This window comes from Brachypodium distachyon, chromosome 3, assembly GCF_000005505.3.
Source record: "Brachypodium distachyon strain Bd21 chromosome 3, Brachypodium_distachyon_v3.0, whole genome shotgun sequence".
NCBI classification, from domain to species: domain Eukaryota; kingdom Viridiplantae; phylum Streptophyta; class Magnoliopsida; order Poales; family Poaceae; genus Brachypodium; species Brachypodium distachyon.
The window spans coordinates 34,738,213-34,759,934 of record NC_016133.3 but is presented as its reverse complement, the minus strand read 5'-3'; the positions used below and the strand labels follow the sequence as shown (position 1 = coordinate 34,759,934).

Below are 21,722 nucleotides of genomic sequence, written 5' to 3'. Positions count from 1 at the left end.
GGCTGGGTGAGCGGGGAAGAAAAGAAACGAGACGTTTTGTGGCATTTTTGCCGTTGTATGGGAGTTGGTGGAAGGGTATCCACGTAAAAGTGAACAGCTGCTGCAAGTCGGTCCGAAAATTAGTATTTGTTTGGTTTCCAGCTTCCACGGCTCAAAAGTTGTTGGAGCAGCTGCTGGGAGCCCAAACAAACGGAACCTTAAGGATAGGGCATGACAGGAAAGTATTCCTCCGTCCCAAAATAAGTGACGTGGATTTGTACATAGATTTGTATATATTTTTAGTGATATAAGAACGGGACGGGAGAGAGTACTATAAGTGAACTTAAATAGTATCCATCTTTCTCATCAAACTGTAGTACTTCATTGTAGAACGAATCCTTTCCGTGAGCTTCTTGTTGTTTTGTCACAAGAAGGTCAATTTCTCCCCCAAGAACCTTGTGTGCCTCTCGTTGCTTCTCCAGATCTCCTGAGACATCAGAATTTGCTTCTACCATGTCGCCTAAGGACCACTGCAAGATAAAAATCTCAGCCTGAGCTTCAACAATCTTGTGAGTTGTTTGTGCTTGTGGCGTCCATCTTCTAGCAGTAGGGCTATCTGCTTCTACATAGCACTGAACTGAGATTGTCTGAGTGGGTGAGTTCTTGGCTCTTTTCGTTCTCTAGCCTCAACAGCTCCTGTACCTTGATTACATCGTTAAGAGTCTTATTTTTCTCCTGCTGGAGATCCAAGTACCGTCCTTCTAACTCTGGATGCTGGGTTTCCATATCAAGTAGTGCACCCGTAAACCAGGCTTCTTAAAAATGTAAAATACGACGGGCATATTTTGATTCTATCTGAAACATAAGTCGTTCCCTACAAGATATGAAATACGTCAACTCATGACAATAACTTGTGTGGCCTTCTGAGATTGAATTCTCCACATCATTAGTGGTAGAGTCATCATCTGCCTCATCGAGTATGATATCCGTTCTAATACTTCGTAGGCTTGCAAAGTTGCGATGATGTCCACCTTAAAGCAGGACCAGGAGCAGTAGTTTGTTAACTACTCCCTCCGTCCAACAAAGGTTGTCTCAAGTTTATTAAAATTTGGATATATCTAGACATGACTTAGTGTATAGATGTATTTAAATTTGATCAAATTTAAGACATTTTTCGTTGGACGGAGGAAGTATTTAAAATATATTCGTGTAATTCTAATAGCTAAGCTAACTGAACTGGAAGGGCACAAAATAAATAAATATTAATCCGTGTACATCAATTTAGCAAGACTCTGCACCTGCTAATTTTAGAAGATTACTTATTCAGGTTGGTGCTTTGCTTGTCATCCAAATCTTTCTTCGATTTCTCCCAAATATATATGACACTCGGATCTTGTTTCCCTATATGTTTTGAGGATGTGCTATTCATTTGATTTCTGGCGTGCTAAAATAAATGCATGATAGTCTGTGGAGCTCAAACATTGCACTTCCAGATTGCAATACAAAATAGTCTGTAGAGCTCAAAGAAACACCTCTCTGTCAAATAATAAATGAACAGTTCTCCCATAAAAAAATGAATAGTTCAAGCTAGGGAGAAACACATAATTTTGCCTGTAGAGCTCAAACATGATCCCTTAACAAACTTTGCATGCAATTTTGACTGAATGGCTCACTTTATTGATATCTATTGTTACACAGATCTCGTATGCATCTCGAATTCTAGATGATGAACTACTAATCTAGATTTCCAAGTTCAAAATTACAATGACTCTCGCATAAATATTCCAAAACTACATTGCAATCCCCAGCACGATATTGTTGCAGGCTTGCAGCAGTTTTATCGACACAGCTACACTATTGCTAGTTCGACACAATAAAAGGATATACCCAGACATGAAGATGTACCAGAGGAAAAGAATGTATGAAGCTTTTAAATTTGAAGTGATGTTAGGCTGTTGAAATATTGAGATCATAGAGGTGTTGCATCCGTAGTAGTTCTAAATCTCTGAGGTGTCTGCATGCCCAATGGCAGCTAATTAATAGGTTGGAATAACTATACAGTAATCTTGCTGCACAATGCGCTCTTGAGTCTTGACTCGTATAAATTCAGTAAAATCATGCTATAAGCATATTAATAATAAAAATCAAGGAATCAATGATATCTTTGACATGCTCATGCCCTCATAATATATTAAGCTCATGCCTCTAGAAATCTTCTCACTGAGGGCACTGAGTATACTTTACTGCCACCTTTTGGTAGTTTATAACAGGATAAATTATTTCAAGCTACAATCAGAGTCTTAATCAGTACAGATAAACAAGAAACAAATGGATGAATTGCACAATTAGCCAAGGGCTCCCCAGTAACCTCCTGGTTTAATCTCCCTCCCCCCTAGCATTATGCCCCTTTTGATTTCAGATGTAACACTTGTTTCAGAGTAATATAACAGAGTAATATAAGGGGTCTTTTGCTGTAAAAAAAACAAATGGATGAATTTTGAAATACCACAGTCGTCTCAGCCGGTACACATAAAGTAAGCAATAAATTGATGAATTTTGAAATGACACAATGTAGAATCATAATCAGCATAGATAAATCAAGGAAACATATGGATGGAGTCTGCAATGCATTGGTGAAATGGCTCATCTCACCTTCCTGTGGCTTGGCGGAAATCTTCCTCTCTATCTCACCTCCTGGGGGCTCGGTAGATCCTATCAGCACAACAGAAGAATTCACTGCATAAACAAGGATTCATATGAAAAGCTCCTCACAAATAATTACAGATTCGATTTAAGTGACGATTCAAGTTCGGACTATAATGGAAATCGGTACAAATCTCACCTTGTTCGCCCTGCTCCGCTTCATCCGCTTTGCTGTGTCGCCTTTGTAACTTCGTACTCGTTGGCAAGAACTCAATGAACAACAATGTGATAACATGCTCACCTTGTGGAACTGGGAGGTCGTGGACGGTCCGCGGTGACGGGCGGTGGAGAGCGGCGTTCGATGGCAGCGAGAACGTCAGACGGTGACGGTGATTGCAACAGTGTCTTGAGGTCATCCCCCCAATTCTTAACTAATTGCCCCTCTACCCCGCCATCCTCCTCCGCCAACCCCAACCCCACCGCCGCCGCCGACGGCTCCGGCTTCGGGTACTACCCGCCGCGACAGCCACCTAAGGCATCCATGGCGGCGGAAGGAGAGGAGGTCCGTTGGATGGTGGGAAGAAGAAAAGGAAGGAGCGCACAACCTCACAGTGACGGCCAAGAAGCCGTCGAGGAACTTTGGCAAAGGTGCGGTTTCCCACACCTTGATATCTTCCTGCTGCGGCGTCGGCTGCCTACACCTCGATTCTCCCCTGAATTGATGTCGTCCGTCCGCGCCTTAATCTTCCCAATACAAACCCCGGTCTGATTGAGTGTTGGTGAGTGGCATGCCACAACCTGTTTGATAGAATGCCTCACTAAACTTGCAAGTTCATTTTTTATGTGAGGTTGTTCTTTGACAAAATATCGAAGCAATACATGATTTGACGCATTTAGAAAGCTGTTAATCCAGTAGCATTTGAAGATAGACTTATAATATACATAATTCTATTGTCTCTCGTTTACACATTCGTGCTTATTCGTTCTTACTGATGATACATTTGGTTTCCCGTAGTTTTTGGTTGGAAGCACACCACAAGGTTCCTGATTAGATGGTTAATTGGCAAGGAACAACAACGAGGTCACATAAGTGGATGGAACACCTTCAACAGATTGTGTAAGTATTTTTATCCTTTCCTAGTTTCCTGATGCTTGTACAATGTGTGCATATTCACTTAATTTCAGTGAAAACTTATGTGGTTCAGTTTCCTGCCATAATAGTATGCATTACTAGACTTTTTTCCTTTTCATTCCATACCTACTGGGACAGCAAGTGATAAGCTGACTTCGCAGACTTATTTGTCCCATTAAACAAAATGGGAGGGCTTATTTGTTCGCATAACTGTGTTTGCATGTAGCTCCATTTTGTCAAGCTGATAGCACCTCTATCATTTTGTCCAATAAGAAATGGAAGTACATGCATTGTACTATCACTGTGATTTTATCTGTCCAATCCATTGCGCTTCTTGGAACTTACCTCAAGTTGTTTTAAGTTAAGGTAATAAATGTAAGAGAACTTAAAACAACTTGTCAGCAATGGTTCATGAATCCAGACTCTTGTCAGCAATGTGAGATCAAGATCGATCCATGTGTTTCTATTGCTGTTGTGGAGTACGTACATTTTGTTTCTGGACAGGAATCATATCTTTTCTTCTATCTAAAAATAATTGGGATGATCTGAAGGCCCTCAAGCAACATCTTTGAATGGATTGTTCACCAAAAAATAGTATGACTATGCGTAAACATCTGAAAGAGCATGGTGGAGTATTATATTTCTCTATTTATTTGTATTCAAGCTCAGAACTACCATGATGAAGCACATGGCCTTCACAATGCCAGTAGGTGATAACAAAAAAGGCTAATGAATCAACTGTCCGTCTTGGCTAAAGAATAGAGTTCTGGATCATGATAAGCTGAAATTTGTCTGTTTATAGTAGAATCAACATCTTTTTTTTTAAAGTACAATCAACATTTATTTGATGCATGGCTTTTCTATATTCTAGCAGTTCCTTGTTGAGGCAAAACAAAAATCGCATTCTCGTAGTGTGTTGTGGAGATATAAAGTTTCATTTCCTCAACATTGTTGATCCAAATATTTTGTGACATCATTATTTGAACTCCAGAGCAAGGTTAGTTGCTATTGTAGGTAAAGATCCCGTTACTCCCCTATGCAAGCTTGATATCTACGATAACTATTGGGACTAAGGGCACCTATACATTCTTTTTTCTCTAGAATTTGGTATCTACTTTCATCAAATAAAATCCAGTTCGTGCTCCAGCGTGTCTACATAGCATAGCTAGGCGGGGATAGAGCTCACGCTGCAGCGCAAGTGCCTGAAGTTATGCAAATGAGAAGGACCATAAGATAGGCTTACTACACAATGAAACAAAGACTAGCCCAGAAACATACATCACGGGGACATTCCATAAAGGTAGCCTGTCACTGTTACATGCCCTACAAGAAGAAACAGTTCAACATAAAGGTGCAAAAGTTCCAATGTCAGATAACCAAGCGAAAATCACTTCTTCCAACAAAAGCTCCAGCGTGTCTTAAAAAAGACAAAGGCAAAGTAAAGAAAGAATTATTGAGTGGTAAGGTACCTAAAACAAAGCTGTCAGCAGAAGGTGTACCTGGAACTAGCATTTTGGTTGATCGGTTGATCCATCAAATGGTGTACAGATGCTAAAAGAGTGACACAAACAGCTAAAGAAAGTGAAGAGCAAACAAGGACTTGTTTACCTGATGATGCACATAAAGCTGAAAGATCAGCTCTCATGGCAAGTTTACCTGATGATGCACTTAAAGCTGAAAACATAATGGCTGTTGGGGAGGAAGGTTCTTCAGCTGGAACACTATCTCAGAAGGTATCCATAAGAAACTATTGACTTGCAAGATCCTTTGTATCTATATGTTTATTTAAGACGCATATGGATTCAAAAGTATTAATCCATAGTTGGGGAACTCTTCATAAGGTCCACTTTATACCAAGGGCCAGATAACAACAATAGTGTAGAAGTAAAATGAAAAGTCAGAAGGTCCGCTTGCTATCCACTATCTTGCACGGATTCCTCTAGTCAGAAGGTCCCGCTTTCCATCCACTAACTTACAGGGATTCCTCTCCTTTTTTTTCCTTCGGAACTACAAGGTGGCGAGTCTTCATCCCCAGACTGTAAACCAGTGGTCTTACATTTACCTGCATGATGCTTGCATCTTGTCATGAGTGGACCTATGTTCTATTCGTTGTCCCTGATCCTGTAACTCTGCATTGATCAATGGCTTAAAACTGACAAAGTGTTACTTCTATCGTATTTCGTTTAGACAATTCTTCTCTCGTATTTGTAGTGCCTTTGTCAAGTAGTTGCAGTATATCTTCATAACATAAGCAATACTGGTACCATATTTTCTCTTGTTTGTTCATGAATCCTGACATTCCTATGTTTCTATTGAAGGATAACTTTATGGAAGCTCGGCCAAGTAGGTCCAGTGCCGATATGATGAGGATGGAAGAGCTAAAACTCAACTTACATTTTTTTGAGAGGGTGGATGAGGCAATAACAGAAACTAAAACCAATATACATGGTGATAATGTCATGCATGAGAGATCAACTGATTTTAAGAAGTCAAAAACAAATACGGGTGTAGCAGCAGCCAAGTCCACGAGGTAAATGCCTGAAGAATTTCTCCTTTTTAGTAAGTCAAAGTTATTGGCATAGTACACACATCTTTGAACCGTTCATTGCACTTCTTTTACAGAAAGTCATCATTGAAGCACTCAAGCACACGAAGTCAAGTAACTGAGTATCAGATAAAGATACAGAGCAACTGATGGTGTTCCAGTATGTACAGTCCAACCTGATGGTGTTCCAGTATGTTAAAAGTAGTACTTGATAGTCTATAGGCCATGTTCCATTGAGTTGGAGCGTCAGTATGCAAGTTTAGTCAACAAGGGCCGAAGTCTAGATATATACTGCAAACCATTTTGCTGTCTAAACTGACATCTACTTTGCACCATAAGTACAAATAAAATAAAATCTACTTTTTTGCCTGCAAAGTCTAGGAATAATTGAAGAAAATAATCAGAGTTAGCCTAGGCGGAAGTAAGTAAGTATAATATGGTAAAACAGTAACACACCCTAAAAAAATGCTCACACTAACAACTCCCAGGTACTTCAGCAACTATGCCCATTTTATCCTAGTTAAAGACTTAAAGGTATTTCTAAGACACAACCAATGCAAAAATTCAAGTTTCAGTGGAACATTTTGTAGGATTCTTCTGTGCTTGCAGATACTGTTAAGGAATCAGCTTATTGACATAAACCATAATTGGGTTTCAAATGGAGGATGAGATCTAAACTTAGTCCTGTTAGTGTACCAAAAGTGACAAACTTGACTGCATATTAACGGGACAGATGGACTTGCAAATTTATAGTGTGAAAAAACTGAAACTAACCAATACACATGTGTCAATTAACTCTGTAGCCAATTTTACATAACTTGTAGTTTTTTGCATACATACATCGATAGCTTGTACTTGGATAAACCATTAAGTGCAATTATAACAGATCAACTTAAACTTGGATAAACCATTAAGTGCAATTATAACAGATCAACTTAAACTTGGATAATGGATAAACCATCAAGTGCATTAGAGTGAACCATTACACGTACACTTAAATGGATCAGTACAGCAAATGTTATGAGGGATTAACACCAGTAGTTCTTGAATTGAACATCAGTTTTTCTACTAAGTTCCTAAGCATGCATATTTGTTTGACAAGCAGTTGATCATTCCTTAATTCTGTCAACTACACTCGTTACTCACAAAAATGTACTATCTCCATCCCAAGATATAAGGCATACTTCGTTTCGTTTTGACCAATTCTTTGACCAAGAATGACTCTATCAACATGTGACTTGTGTGATCCAAATCATAACCACAAGCAAGTTTTTTAAATACGGATAGAATGATACCAATTTTATGCGACATAAACTGTATATGAATGAAGTAATTCTTGGTCAAAGCATTGGTCGAAACGAAATATGCCTTGTATGTTTGGACGCAGGTAGTAGTAATGTGCTACAGGGAGAGGCAACATATATGCACTCACCCTTCTGTTTTGGATCCAAATGGTCATTAAGAGTTTTAAGTTAACTATGTAGCATTGGAATGAAGTGTCGAGTCTTTCCTCTTACTCTTAGACTGCTTAATAAGTTGGCGACATTTGCTTCCAAAAATAGTGCTTCTTCTACTGTGTCATGCCGTCAATGGATCATTCCGCTGGTCAACAAGTCTCAGGCGCACCGAAGCATCCATGTCCTTCTAGGTTGTTTGAATTGGACCTCAAAGTTGGAATTCCTTTTTGTGAAAAAGACTTGAAGTCATTTAGTGATCCACTCTAGTTCGAACACTTATTTTCATCACGACATATTGGTACCACTTAGGTTGTGTTTATTTGGGCTATAATAGGTCTACTTGACTGGTGCAAGCAAGCAAGCAAAAATAGTACAAATTTGTACTAAATCTGAGACACTTATTATGGATTGGAGGGAGTACTAGAGAAACTTTCGCACTAAGCATATCACAGTGCAACAACCAAACAACTTTGGGAAGCTAATTTACAGTTCAATCTTGACATATCAAGGATATGCTTATTACAGTTCCACATTCGTTATGCAAGTTAAGGATATGCATCTGATCGTCCTCCTCCTAGCTCAAGGGATCATTTATACTTCAAATTTATTGCAGAAGACTGGTGACGTGCATATGTACTTCTTCGTCTTATTAGTTTTGACCATTATTATCCTTCAAACAGTTCTGACAGCAGCTCCTCAAGATCTTCAGGGGTGTACTTCACAAGCTTTGCGACCTTGTTTTGGTGATCCTCAAGGTATGATCTGTAAGCCTGAACAAGCTTCTGTGATACCGATTTACGCATATCGGATCGAAGCAGAGGATTTTCAACTGTCCACATCTTTTGAGTCCAGTATATTCTTTCAAATTCCAGGTTAAATATTTTCAATGTTGGTAGGCTAGAAAATATTGGGATTTTGCTTGTCTTTACATGGAAGCTGTACATGACAGATTCCCAAGAAATATCGACGAACCTTGATATGTTGTCCTTTAATTGTTCTCTGTGCTGCAAAACCCAGTCATCTCCCAGAAGATACTTTATCTCTGAGCCTTTTACTTGATGTAACACAAAGTTTGCATTATTCACCAAGAAAAGTTGTTTCAACCCTGCATCTTGATATCGGAAAGATTCTTTCTCAAGCATAGTTTCTAAGTGAGAGACCAAGGTAGCAACAATATCTTGCAGCGTCTCCATTGCAACCGTGCCTTCCTGTCTGTCGCTAAGGATGATTCTTAGAGAGGTGCGATGTTCCAGTAAGGACATGATGTAACTCAACAAGTATTTAGTGATCTCATGGATGCCACCACCTTGTGGGACTGCCTCAGATGTATAATTCAAGATCATGACCTTGAGTACCTGCAGACCAGTTCTTATGCTTTTTGTCAAACCACGCAGTGTGTTTCCGTACCTTGCTGATAATGATGCACCTCTTGTGGGGCATAATTCATCTACAAATGGAGTGACATTCTGCATCATGAAAGGGAAGATATTCTTTGGCAGGACAAGCAACAGGTCAGCAAGTGCATCGTGGACTCGTATCATCGCGACGATGTGATCTGGGTGTGGTGCCATTGAAGTTACCACATGTGTCAAATGAAATACAGACTCCAAAAGCCGGATATTTGAGTTGACCTTTAATGTAGTTGAAGATCTTGCCCAGCGATTAATCTCCTTGATAGAAGTACTTACATTTTTAAGTTGCTTTGATGGTGAACAGAGGTCTGGATGCGCCCAACCATTCGTTTCTTGCTTAGGAAACTTGTGTGCTGATTGCAGAACATCCTGATGCAGCTGAAGCTTCATTCCCTGTGTGAATACATGACCTCCTGTGGCTGCTAGTTCAGGGTTGTGACCAATGGCAACTCCCGTGAGCCGCACCCCAGTGGTGATTACTGCTTCTATCGGAAAGGAGCTTGATTCCACAACATCCTGATGCTGCTGGAGCCTCTTTCCCTCAATGAATTTTGGACCTCCTGCAGAACCTCCCGTGGGAACTATGAGCCGGATCCCGGTGGAGCTTATTGCATCCGTTGCAAAGGAACTTGGGTTGCTGCTGCCTGTGAAGATCTTGGTGGCTCTTTTCGCCGCCGCTGAGGGGCTCGGGTTGGAGATATTAGAGCTTGGGGTGGAGATGTTAGAGCTCGGGTAGCTGCTGAGCGTTGGAGTAGAAGCGTAGCTGCTCACGGTGGAAGCACGGCTCCTTGGGAATGCCATTTCCAACTCCCTGATTCTGCGTGGCCAGAGGCACTCATGTAAGCTTCCTCTCAACCGCGTTCTTTCAGCATATAGGAGTACTTTTCTTCCCTAGCAATCTTTGCCGCGTTAAAGACGCTTACGATGTTAGTGGATGATTGTAAACTTCGATCTTGGGCCGCCAGGGGAAGAAGCTGACTAGGACGTGGTGGATGGCGACGGCTCAAAAAGAAAAGAAAAAATACGTGGTAGACGACGGTATCACGTACTCTTCCATTCAGAAATAAGTGACGTGGATTAGTATAAAAATTTATACGAATCCACGTAACTTGTTTTGGAATGGAGAGAGTTTTTATACAAATCCACGTCACTTATTTCTGAATGGAGTATATTTTTTTATCATGACATTGGTAGCAGATACATACGTCATATTTATTTATTTGTTACAAAAAAATTACAAGTATACATGCTATAGCATGTAATCATGGCTGCTTTTGTAAATTTTCAAAATTGTACGGAGTAGGCGAAGATAAGAGAGAATTTGGAGATGCAGGAACAATCGTGCCCACCTCATCGAAGCAACATCATTGACTTGTAAAATCGAATAGTTAAAACTAGCACAACTTCGAGTCTTTGATCACCCTATGAATAAAATTCGTTTGAACTGAATGTTTTTGCTGCAGGTGACTTGTACCATCACTGTATAGATATCAGAATTTGTTGTTAAATCTGAGACTTGCTAGATGGACCAGAAAATAATTTAGAAAAGAAGGGAATTTTCTTTTGGTAATCAAAGCCATGTACCAAAGAAATATCGGAATTTATATTGAGCGAACGTTCGCTCTTTAGTCTCTCGAAGCGAACGATCTGCTGGTCATCCGATTGCTGAGATTGCACCATGTGTCTTGTGAGGAGACAACTTTAGTTATGTGGCGTGGCAACTTTGGTCAGTGCGTTATCCGTTGCGCCAGAAGGCTAGGGAGCGAACGTTTAATTCCGTAGGGTGACAACTTTAGTCCTGCTGGGGTGGCAACATTACTCTGTGAGGATGCGCCGAAAGACCACGAAACAAACGTTCACTCCTATTTCATCCGTCTTCGAAATTAAAACAAATAAAGAGAGCTGGGACTTTACCAAATGTTACGAGGTAGTATGCAACAAAAAAAGCAAGATCTTGTCAGTCTCAGTTTAAATTCCGTTAAAAATACCTCCAATCCAAACAGGTCCTTATCAGTTTATATATAAATTCCGTTACTAAACTAAACCCACACCTTACTCTTTCTCTCTCCTATTATTGCACAGGAATGATTGTTGCCGCTGCATGAAAAAGGACAGATGCTTAGAAGGGGAGACAAACATCATAATTCTGTCAAAGAAGATCAGCTATAGCCATGCAGGTTCCACACCGTGTATGTCAGGACATCAATACCAGGCATCAATTCCTGGAGCCGCGCATCACCATCTTTCACTACAACTTGTGCTGAACTTGTTTTCTAGATCGATAGGAGGCCACAAGGCGGTTCCATTTCAACATGAAACCAGGCACACAGAAGTCTCAAAGGTACCTTATTACAGGGCCTAAAAATAGCAAAGGAAAATTAAACAACGGCACTCAAGGTGTCCAACAGTTTTGGCAGCAGCCTAGCATTCGCATCAGTGTTGCTCAGCACGCTTCAGAGTGTGAATAAGGCACACATCTCTCAACTTGTCTCGCAGCGCCAGATTCGGCAGAACAGAGGCCGGGCTGGCATGAGGGAGCTTCAGCCGAGACGGAGAGCAACCTTGATCGCCAGCCATGGAGTGAGGAGAGCAGAAACGGTCGCCTGCCAGGAAACCATTGCCCACAGGAGGAACCACCGGAGACTTGAAGCTATCAGAGCTTAAATCCAAAGAAGCAAATGAGGGGCATTGATCATCTGGGAGATATGCTGGTAGATAGTATGGATCTGACCCAACATGTCCTCTTTGAACAAAATTTCCCATTTCCATAAAGTTCTCATGATTAGCCACCAAATCTGCTTGATATCAGACCAAGAAGAGTGGTTAAAGATTAAATCATTACGAGGAGTCCATAAACTCCAAAGTACAGCAGCACAAACAACATTCATAACTGAATGCTTTTTATTGGCAACCCAGAATTGAGACATCGATATGAAATCAGTACCTACATGTTTATAAAACAAACTTGGAAATATGAATCCAAATAGACTTTGCAACTACACACTCAAATAGGAGGTGTTGAACAGATTCAGGTTCAGTACAGAAAGCACAACCTTCAGGTTTATTTAAATGTCTTTTCTTCAGGTTATCCCTGGTCATAATTTTATTATGTGCCTAACCAAAGGAAAACGTGGATCGGGGAACTACCAAGGACCAAACAGCGGGGATGTTAGTGGGAATGATCCCCTATAATTTGTTATAGCAGACAAGGAACTAGAGGAGTAGATCCCTTTGTTGTTGTATTTCTAAATCAAAGCATCAGAGTCATCAATGAATCTAATACTTTGAGCAATCTGCTCCAGCTCATACCATTGTTCCATTAGAACAGGGCTAAAATTTCTTCTAAAGGTAATCATTAAAGTGGAACCATCCCACACAGTAGCCAAAGTGGCACATTGTTCATTACAAATTACATATAAATTCCAGAATTGGATGGAAAGAGGGGAAGACCCAAACCAGGTGTCTTCCCAAAAACGAGTTTTCTTTCCATCACCAACAGACCACCTGTAACCAAACTTAACAGCTTGTACAGCATGCATAACCCCTTCCCAAAACCTAGACACCCCAATTTCTCTACTACAGAAAGTATTAGAATTATTGGTGGTGTATTTGTGGTCAACAATGGTTTCCCAGATTTTCCCATATGCAAGAGAATATCTTTTCAACCAGTAACATAAGAGACATAAGTTCAGGTCCTGTAAACAAGGAACACCCAAACCACCAAAATCTTTTTTTAGGCAAATAAGGTGCCAATTAGCAAGGTGCAATTTCCTATGGCCTTCAAAATCACTCCAAAGGCAGTGGGCCAATTGGGTGTTAATGAGGTTAAGGGCCCATTTTGGGAATTGGAAAAATGACACTAAATAAATAGGGATGCTAGCAAGACAGGATTTAATCAGAGTTAACTTCCCACTGTAGGAGAGAAGTTTCCCCCTCCATCTTGCTATTCTTTTCAAAATAACAAGAGGTTGGACATCCTCCCTCTTGAACTTATCATAATGCAAGGGAATACCCAGATATTTGATGGGAAAGTTCCCAATGGTACACCCGAAGATGTTTTTGAAAGGGACCACATTGAAGGGGTCAATGCCAATATGCATTAGTTCACGTTTAGAATAGTTAATCCTCATACCTGAAACTTGTTCAAAGCAGGTAAGAACCCACTTAAGATGAATAGCAGTTTGTTCATTAGGATCTACAAAGAGAATAGTATCATCTGCAAGGCAATAACACCTCCAGGGCCGATGCTTGTGCTGAACTTTTACCTGCTAATAGTCTTTTAAGTACTCCCTCCGTCCCATATTAAGTGACTCAAATTTGCCCAAATATGAATATATCTATATCCAAAAAAATCTAAATACATGTAATATTTTGTCACTTAACATGTGACCGAGTAAGCAGTAGAGATGGCTTATCCGTTCACCGGTTCGACTTTTTTGCCCGCCAGGTCCAGTCGTCACTCCCAGTCTCCCACTGCACCACACGCTCGATGGTAGGCAGCAGCAACATGCCAACATCCCCTAACCACTCCCACCCAAGACTACGAAACGAGAAGAGTCCGTGATTAACTTTGTAGTATGATTTAATTATTGCTCTCGCATCCGTGCGTGGCTCTCTACTGGGAAATTTACATGTACAGCGGCAGCGACGGTCAGTTACAAGTCCTACCAAAATTCTGCTCCCCCGTTGCATCCATGGCAGAGGACGGGGAAGGCAAAAATAAAGAATGAGAATCAGAGTGTAACTATGAGGCAGACTGTAACCTATAAGTATGAGCAGCAGGAAGAAAAACCGAGTCGGTGGTTCCTTGTCCTGCAGCCCATGTCCTCCAGCATCACCAGGCTCCTTTGGAGAGGGAGGTCGAAGAAGGGGTGCTGAAAAGTACGTGTATTCACAACCGTGGCGCCTTCGGGCTTCCCTCTCCTGCTGCAAGAATGGTTCGGTTCTTTGGATCATTGGGTTTCACACTATTTGTCATTGTCCCAGGGGCTTCTGTTTGTAACCCGACTTCTGCCTCTCGAGCAGCTTCACCTTGTTTTTTAGCTTCTTGTCCAACTTCTTGATGTATTTCTCTTCCCTTTCGCGGTCAGCAATGCCGGGCCAGAACACTTGGCCAGTCAATGGCCACAGCCACTGGTCGTTCCCGGGGTGCATGCCATCGTCCGCTTCCTCTGCTAGGTCCTCGTCCATGCTCTTCAGGAGGGTGAAGTTGAAGAACTTTGCCCACATCTCATTTCTTTCCTCGCGTGGATGCTGCTCCCTGGTGTCTCCGGTTCTGGGGTTAAGGTACACCATCTTCCTCCCACTGTGATAAGCCCAGACGTTTACGAGGATTTCCAGGACTCGACAATAGCAGTGCCTTTTCTGTGGTAAAGATGATAGTAACCAAGTTGAGACGGCAGTTACATTGAATTATAAGAATAGTTACATAGGGCAAAATTGGTCACCTCGGGCTGTGATGCTCCAAGCAAGCATGAAGTTGGCTCGGTGCTGTTTCCATTCAAGCTATGAAGTGAATCAACAAACATCCTGCGAAGCACCATTCAAATAATTTATAGAGAAACAGAATACTCCCTCCGTTTCTAAATACTTGTCGCTGTTTTAGTGCAAGTTTGGGCTAAAACAGCGACAAGTATTTAGGAACGGAGGGAGTACCTGCTAAAAATGACAAGGAAAAATTGAAACATTACCTTGAGAACATGATAAACTTCAAAAATGATGGGGTGGGCATTACCCAGCTATGAAGAGTAGACCAAGAGTCGCCATCATTGGGCATTGGTGGCAGGGCTGCGACACCCTCTGGCAGCCCGTACATAAGCCTAAATGCATCCCCAAAAAGAGTTCTGCCACATAAAAACGTTGAAGATGAAACCTAAGCAAGCAAGAGCAGCATAGAGCATCTGTACAACCATCTTGCCTAATACACCAGAGTAGCCCCATCAACAAACAATAACTGAAAAGGTAGGAACTTCCTTTAAAAAAAACAATAATAATAACTGAAAAGGTAGGAACTAACACCATAACTCCATTTATATTGAGTTTAAGTTAAAAACCAAGGAAAAGATTTTATTTTTTTACAGGAGAAACCAAGGAAAAAAGTCATACTGCAGGAAGAAGGACAAAATGAGTTTGGATGTGGTTATTCACCCTATTGCCTGAACTCAAAGGAAATAGGAAATAAAATTAGAAGGGGGCATGCAGAAGGCACCTGCAATGACCAGCATTTAAGCAATCACATGTTGACCAAAAGTTGGATGTTTGATCCGTATCCATTGGCACCCAGTAATATATCACGTCCTCATGATTTTCTCCAGCCATGGTTTTCTCTAAGGTTTCTTCAGCACTTCCAGACAAGGAAATCTGATAAGAGAAGATTAAAATACATAATCCATACCAAAAACAGATCCAGTATCTGATACTTATGACATGCTCCAAGAATGCCCCATATGCAGAAAAGATAAGTGTTACTTTTAAAACACTTACCAACAATAATATCAGTATCAGACATTGATTTCGTATAATGCACCATATAAGTTGCTTAGATACAAGGTAGATTTTATGACAAGCAGGAAACTACGGCTTAAAATATATCATTTTTTGCATGCTCATCACTGCATGAAAGGCTAGAAGGAAATTTTAGTTCATAGCTTTAGTAGAGCAGGCCATCTGAATTAGCCGTCTGCTCATCTAGTCAACATGAAATACCAAAGTATTTGAAATTTGATCTGTGGTTCAGAGTACATAAATTTTTCTCTAGTAGCATGTACTGAAAATAGCTTTGGCCATAATTGTTAAACACATATCGAGCATAGCACAAGAGTACAAACTAACTTCCTTGATTAAAATAAAATGATTGCAGAATGTGAGCACCTTTTCTTCTGAAAGAATACAAGTCTCTCAACAAGCTCAATATGACCAAGATGGCACATGACTGAGAAATCAATAAGAATTCAAATTTCATACTGCCTCCGGCCGGAATTACTTGTCAAAATATTACATGTATCTAGACGCTTTTAAAACATAGATACATCCATATTTGGGCAAATTTGAGACAAGTAATGTGAGTCGGAGGGAGTACCTTTCTTCCAGCAGCCCGCCATGACTGGAAACCTATCCACGGTAATTTATGTACAGTATCAATTCTGTTCGCGATGGCAAACATAGCACCAAATTCACAAAGAAGATCACGATAGTAAGGATTGTCTAGAATCGAAAGCCTCATGACCGCATCAACATCATCCGATCTGGGTCTCCTGGCTCCTTTTGACTGAAATAAAATGTATGCAAAATAATCATAAGTGGTGACTGAAACTTGAACTGGCAAGGCTAAAAATCATGTTATACAGAAGTGTCGATGAATAAACAAACTTGTGCACTAGCATAAATGCACTTCAGAATTTGATTGCTAGAGAGGAAAACACTGGCAATGAACTACAAATTTTCTCTCTTTCAAGCTGAGAATAATACAAAGTGGAAATGCTCTGCAATTTTGAACTGAAAGTAGAAGTTGAAGTTGAACACAGAAGGACAGTAGGTAAAATTGACTCAGACTTACAAGAGTAATGCCACGATATAAAGAACCATGGTGTAAAAATGGCCATGCCCCCTCGCCACGGTAAGTCTCATATATACAGACTGGTTGCCCAGTTCTTTCTAGTTCACCTTCATCACGTTCATTTCCTTCAGACTTTAACCTTTCTGATTTTCGGGCATTTCTGTACACCTCATCCCATGTCAACAGAGGTTTTTCCACCCTTTCATCAATCTACATAACAAAAATATATCTTTAATTTTGTCCAAAATAATAAATTAGTACTGCTGGAGAAGAGGGCTTATGTCAAAACAAGCAAAGAAACTCGCCTCCTCAATTTCTCTCATTTCGGTGTCTTCAAAGATTTCGACTTCAGTTAGATCATTCCAATCAGATAGGCTAGGGTAGTCATATGAGGAAGTATCATTGCTCTCAGAATAGGTTGTTCCATTACTTTGAGAAGATTCTCCCAAGAGAATATCAGCAATCCTTGTGTGGATATGTCTTTCATCTTCTAAGGAACTATTTTCTATTGCAGCTTTTGACTCAAAAGGATCCCATAACCATGTTCTCTCTTGAACTTCAGAAAACGAAAGTGGCAATTTCGCATCTGAAGGATAGTGCAACACACTTTCAAGAAGCTTAACATGAGCAATAATACAATCATATGCTAACATGTCCTTCGAAAGTAGTTTCCCCTCCAAGGCTACAGAATAGGCAATGTCCAAAAGCCTTTTTTCTCCGAAAATTCTCATGAAAGCTGAAGCCGCTGTGCTTGGGTCATCAGAATTAAAAAGGAAGCCATGGACACCATCAGTGACCTGAAAACAACAGATATGTTGTGAAAAGGATATCTTGACACTGGGCAAAGCAAAGAACATATTATGAAATGGGTGAAGTGGCATACATGTTTTGTTATAACAGATAGATTTGGCGCAATGATTGGAACTTCAGAGGCCATGGACCGTAATAACAAAGGAGGGAAACCAGGTTCATGTCTTAATGATCCATAGAGAACAAGATCAACGAACATTAGCAAGTTTCCAATATCGTGTGTCATAGGAAAATGCTTTACAGAACCATCAGGAAATCCCATATGAGAGGCAAGTTCCTGTACAAAGAAAAACCAGATAGTCAGTGGAGCCAAAGAGGATCTGATCAGGGACAACCAGCAGTCTCCACAAGTGTAATGCATTCACTTCACATTGCAGATAGTAAATGTTAATGGAAATAAACCACAACAGATGTAGCATGTCATGCACTAGTGATCTATCACCTTCACTCTAACAATGCTAATAGGTCCTTGGAGCCCAAGCAATGCTAAATAAAAAATACTCTAAAACATGTGTGTAGACATTACAGTATCCTGTCCAAAGTCAGATCAATGTAAAGGACAACAAGGAATTTCTCTCCTGATTCAAGATAAAACTTGCATATAATTATTACCTGGAAAGCAGAGTTATAGGCATCAGTGTCATTTCCACAGAAAAATATAAACTGCACTCCCAATTTTTTAGTTATTGCCATGTCCAGGATGTTTGGAGCCGCTGCACGCAATACTGTAGCATAATCCCATGGTAATTCATCAAAGAACAGGTAGCTCCCAACAACCAAAACAACAACATCATCATCTTTTATCCCATGCTGCTTCCTTACAGTTTCTTTAGAATGTGATGAGCTGTATCTTTTAGCTGCCCAGATATCAACTGGAGAACCAGAAATCACCAAAAAATTCCCAGTGTCAAGGGGGGAGTATAACAACTGAAATTACATAGTTAAAAGTCAGATAAAAACCATGTTCGTCTTTAAATTAATTAATTTGGAATCTCAAGTTGAGGGCGGTACATACAGGGATGTGGCTATCAGGAAATACAACATAAGTGCATGCATTAAAATGAGCCTGCCAATCTTGAATATGATTTGGAATGGACAGATGCGACTCCGGATAATTTCTAAGGTGCTGCCCAAGAGCATCATCATGAATAAGCCAGACCACTGGTAGAAGTTGAAAAGGTTCCTGCATAAGACTGAATACAATATAAATGCACTGAGTTGCATAACAAATAAATGCTGTATTACTGTGATGAAAGGGAGAGAAAGCCCAAAACAGTTAAAATAAATAATGACTCTTTTAATGAAAAAATATATAGTTAAACAGCAGAATCACAGCGGTTGGTATTCTGGGCTCAAGTGGAGTGCTTCTAGCACAACCAGAACTTACTTTATGTTGGGAAGATTTTTTTTTTTCACTGAACTACATCACAATTTTTATGATGTGCTAAAATCAGAGCATATATAAACTTCCACCCAACAACTACAAGGGACTCCACTCCATAGCTCAGATAACAATAATGCCCAAAGGCTCCATCATTTGCCTAGACCCTTTCATGTATGGTGCTATGAGACTAGTACTAAGCTGAAGTAGGTTGAACTGTTCCTGGAGTTCATATTCTGAATTCTGGCAACATAATGTAGACCACAAAGTCCAGAATCAGCTAAACATTCAACTAAACCAAGCCATGAATGATGCAATTAACTAATACTCCCTCCGTCCCATATTAAGTGACTCAAAATTGTCTAAAAATGGACGTATCTATATACTAAAATACGTCTAGATACATGTAATATTACGGCACTTAATATGGGACAGAGGGAGTATATTAGTTTGTATTCTGTAGAACTGACATGTCAAAGTTGTCAAAAAATTGCAACAGTTGGTTGGTTGACAGGGGGTAATGAACACATGATGAAAATAAAAGAATTAGTTGATGCAGTCACAGACCAACGATACTGTTTTAGCTAAATTGGACATGGAGTAGCAGTACACAAAAATTGCACAAATATCTGCAAGTAAACCTGACACTCACATTGAAACAACCCTTTTCCCTTCAAGAGAGCTGACGAACACAGCATTGTATCTACAAAACCAGGCATAGAACAACAAGAGATATATTAAGACATGAAATGTGAACAAAGGAAAATGTTCAACGTTAAGTATTTGGTACTCACTTGGACCAATCAACAGACTTCAACTTCTCAACGCTCACAACATTTACATAGCAAATAGTATTCCAAATATCGTGAGCTTTTCCATCCGCAAATGCTAAAACCTGCTCCATAGAACTCAGTCAACGAAAAACAGCATGAAGCGTTCTTAACATATACTAGTAGAATTTACAGGTTACTCCTAATCTCCCGCTCATCACAATTCAAAATAAGAGACCCGATGAGAACTTCACTAAAGAAGTACTCTGCATAACCTATTGTGAAGCAACTCACCTCGACCTCGTAACCCAGCCCCGCGAGACTTTTGGCTAAAGTAGTGAGCATCAGGGATTCTGCATCTATGTTCATATTTCCCACAACCTGAAACAATCCGGTGACCAAAGTCAACTCCATGGCATGCAGCAACATAAACAATTCGTACGTACGAGACTTGAGCAATAAAAAAACAGCTGCACAAGCGGACAGGAGGTGCATCTATCTAGGTAAGCATGTTTGTCCTTCAGTCCAATAATCTCTGATCAGTACAGAACAACAATAGTACTAAATACCCACGGTTGGATGTTTCACTTGGGATAACTCCAAAACGAGTTCGAATAGATCAATTACAAAGTGTTGATTTCCTCACTGGAACCGAAATTTACGAACTAGAGCGGTAAAGTAACTAGTACTAAGTGATGCTACATGTTTTGGGAAAGGAGCGAGGGAACAGGAGCACTCACGAGCGCCAGCCTGACGGGCTGGAGACCGGGCCACCACCGCCGAGCGGATCTCGCAGCCTCGAGCCGGCTGTCGCCACCGAACGCGCGCAGCGCCACGCGCGAGGCCGAGAACGGCATCATCGCACCTCCCCCGGCGGCGGGCGGCGGCGGGGCCTCCTCCCCGTCCGCCGCCACCGACGCGTCGCCGTCGCGGGCGATGGGGAGCAGCTGCCAGACGACGAGCAGCGAAGCCGTGAAGAGCGTGACGAGTAGGGCGAAGAAGAGGTGGCTCGGCCGGCACGGCAGCCCTGGGCGCCGTCGCCTGCGCACCGCACCGGCACCCCCCGCCGCCGCCGCGGCGGCGGAGGCGCCGGCGGTCGGTAGGTGTTGGGCGGCGGCGGCGGAGTGGACTCCCCCGCGCCGCCACATTGGAGTAGCTGCCGCGGCGGCGATCGGATAGCCGTCTCGGAGGGAGTGACTGGGCTGGGTCAGTGGGGGGAGCTGCGCGTTGTTGCTGCCATGCGGCGCGTCGCGAGCCCACTAGGATACTCTCATACGGCCGACTCGGGTTGGTTCAGGTGCGGGAGGTTTGGATTTGGCGACTCGTCGCGAGCTTGGCGGGGGGGAGAGGAGGAGGAGGAGTGAGGAGGCGGGTTGGGATCGGGCGGAGGCGAGGGGAGCAGCAACCGCCCCGGCGCGGCGCGGGGCGAACGAATCTGTGGACCTGCGTGGCGTGAGCCCGAGCCCGAGCTGCGATACCGGAACTCTTTTGTCTTCACGGACGAAAAAAAATCTGGCAACAGAAAAGTCAAGTTTAAAATTTAATTTTATTTAAACTTTGACATCATAGAACTTCGTCTGAATCCGACTCTAACCTTCTAACCCAGGCTTTCAGCCTTAATCTAATTAATCCCGATCATTTACACCTAAGACATTTGGTCGCGCGGGAATGATCCCGAGCACGACACGGGACGAAACAGGGCATGCGAGACTCGGGGAAGGGAACCGGCATGTTTAGCGTGTCATCGTGAAATAAATGGTGGCGTCGCAGGGATTGGAGAGCGATGGAAGAGGAGATCGGCACAGCGACGGCACATAACCGCTGCCGGAGAAGAAGATTATGGCGGTGGGGATTCTTGGCGGTTGAGGTCGATTCCTTCGACTGGAAAGACCAACGCGACGAGGCGAAGCTAACCAGCAAGGGGACATGATCGGACGAGGGCGTTGATCACGGCAGTGCTCGAGATGTGCTCCGGATAGGGCACCATGTCGTCTACGTTCCCGGCAACAGTGGGCTGAAAAGAAATAGTGGCCTCCGA

At 41.7% G+C, this 21,722-nt stretch overlaps 3 protein-coding genes across 5 annotated transcripts; all 3 read right to left on the bottom strand.

Annotated features, from left to right (window-relative positions):
- Positions 1-288: 288 nt before the first annotated feature.
- LOC112271573 lies at positions 289-3,065 on the bottom strand. Of its 3 annotated transcripts, none has more exons than XM_024461017.1 (3): positions 2,822-3,065; positions 2,632-2,715; positions 289-509 (listed from the first exon to the last, which is right to left on the bottom strand). In XM_024461017.1, exons 1-3 carry the CDS (start codon positions 3,036-3,038, stop codon positions 475-477), a joined length of 336 nt encoding a protein of 111 aa, XP_024316785.1. In that variant the 5' UTR covers positions 3,039-3,065; the 3' UTR covers positions 289-474. The 3 variants fall into 3 exon arrangements, with proteins under 3 accessions (XP_024316785.1, XP_024316786.1, XP_024316787.1); XM_024461018.1 differs by lacking the exon at positions 289-509 and adding an exon at positions 1,437-1,993; XM_024461019.1 differs by lacking the exon at positions 289-509 and adding an exon at positions 1,437-1,993 and having other exon boundaries at positions 2,632-2,691.
- Positions 3,066-8,164: 5,099 nt separating this feature from the next.
- Positions 8,165-10,088, bottom strand: LOC100834421 (exocyst complex component EXO70E2). The gene has a single exon (XM_010236674.3). The coding sequence runs from the start codon at positions 9,967-9,969 to the stop codon at positions 8,422-8,424; it is 1,548 nt and encodes a 515-aa protein (XP_010234976.1). The 5' UTR covers positions 9,970-10,088; the 3' UTR covers positions 8,165-8,421.
- A 3,641-nt stretch (positions 10,089-13,729) lies between these two features.
- LOC100834122 lies at positions 13,730-21,145 on the bottom strand. Its single transcript, XM_010236673.3, is given in 15 exon segments — positions 13,730-14,223; positions 14,226-14,532; positions 14,616-14,697; positions 14,859-15,011; positions 15,377-15,528; positions 16,247-16,435; positions 16,724-16,933; positions 17,029-17,520; positions 17,607-17,810; positions 18,146-18,460; positions 18,549-18,726; positions 19,567-19,617; positions 19,709-19,809; positions 19,979-20,065; positions 20,425-21,145. Coding segments are annotated over 15 exon segments (3,093 nt in total). The 5' UTR covers positions 20,833-21,145; the 3' UTR covers positions 13,730-14,059.
- Between the last annotated feature and the right edge of the window lie 577 nt (positions 21,146-21,722).

What these genes read in the sequence shown, in the direction of transcription:
- LOC112271573 (XM_024461017.1), bottom strand. Translation starts at nt 3,038, where the DNA reads ATGACCTCAAGACACTGTTGCAATCACCGTCACCGTCTGACGTTCTCG. An exon ending in AGCGGAGCAGGGCGAACAAG is followed by an intron (nt 2,716 to 2,821) that starts GTGAGATTTGTA and finishes TTGTTTATGCAG; the next exon opens with TGAATTCTTCTGTTGTGCTG. An exon ending in TTCCGCCAAGCCACAGGAAG is followed by an intron (nt 510 to 2,631) that starts GTGAGATGAGCC and finishes TTTATCTTGCAG; the next exon opens with TGGTCCTTAGGCGACATGGT.
- LOC100834421 (XM_010236674.3), bottom strand. Translation starts at nt 9,969, where the DNA reads ATGGCATTCCCAAGGAGCCGTGCTTCCACCGTGAGCAGCTACGCTTCT.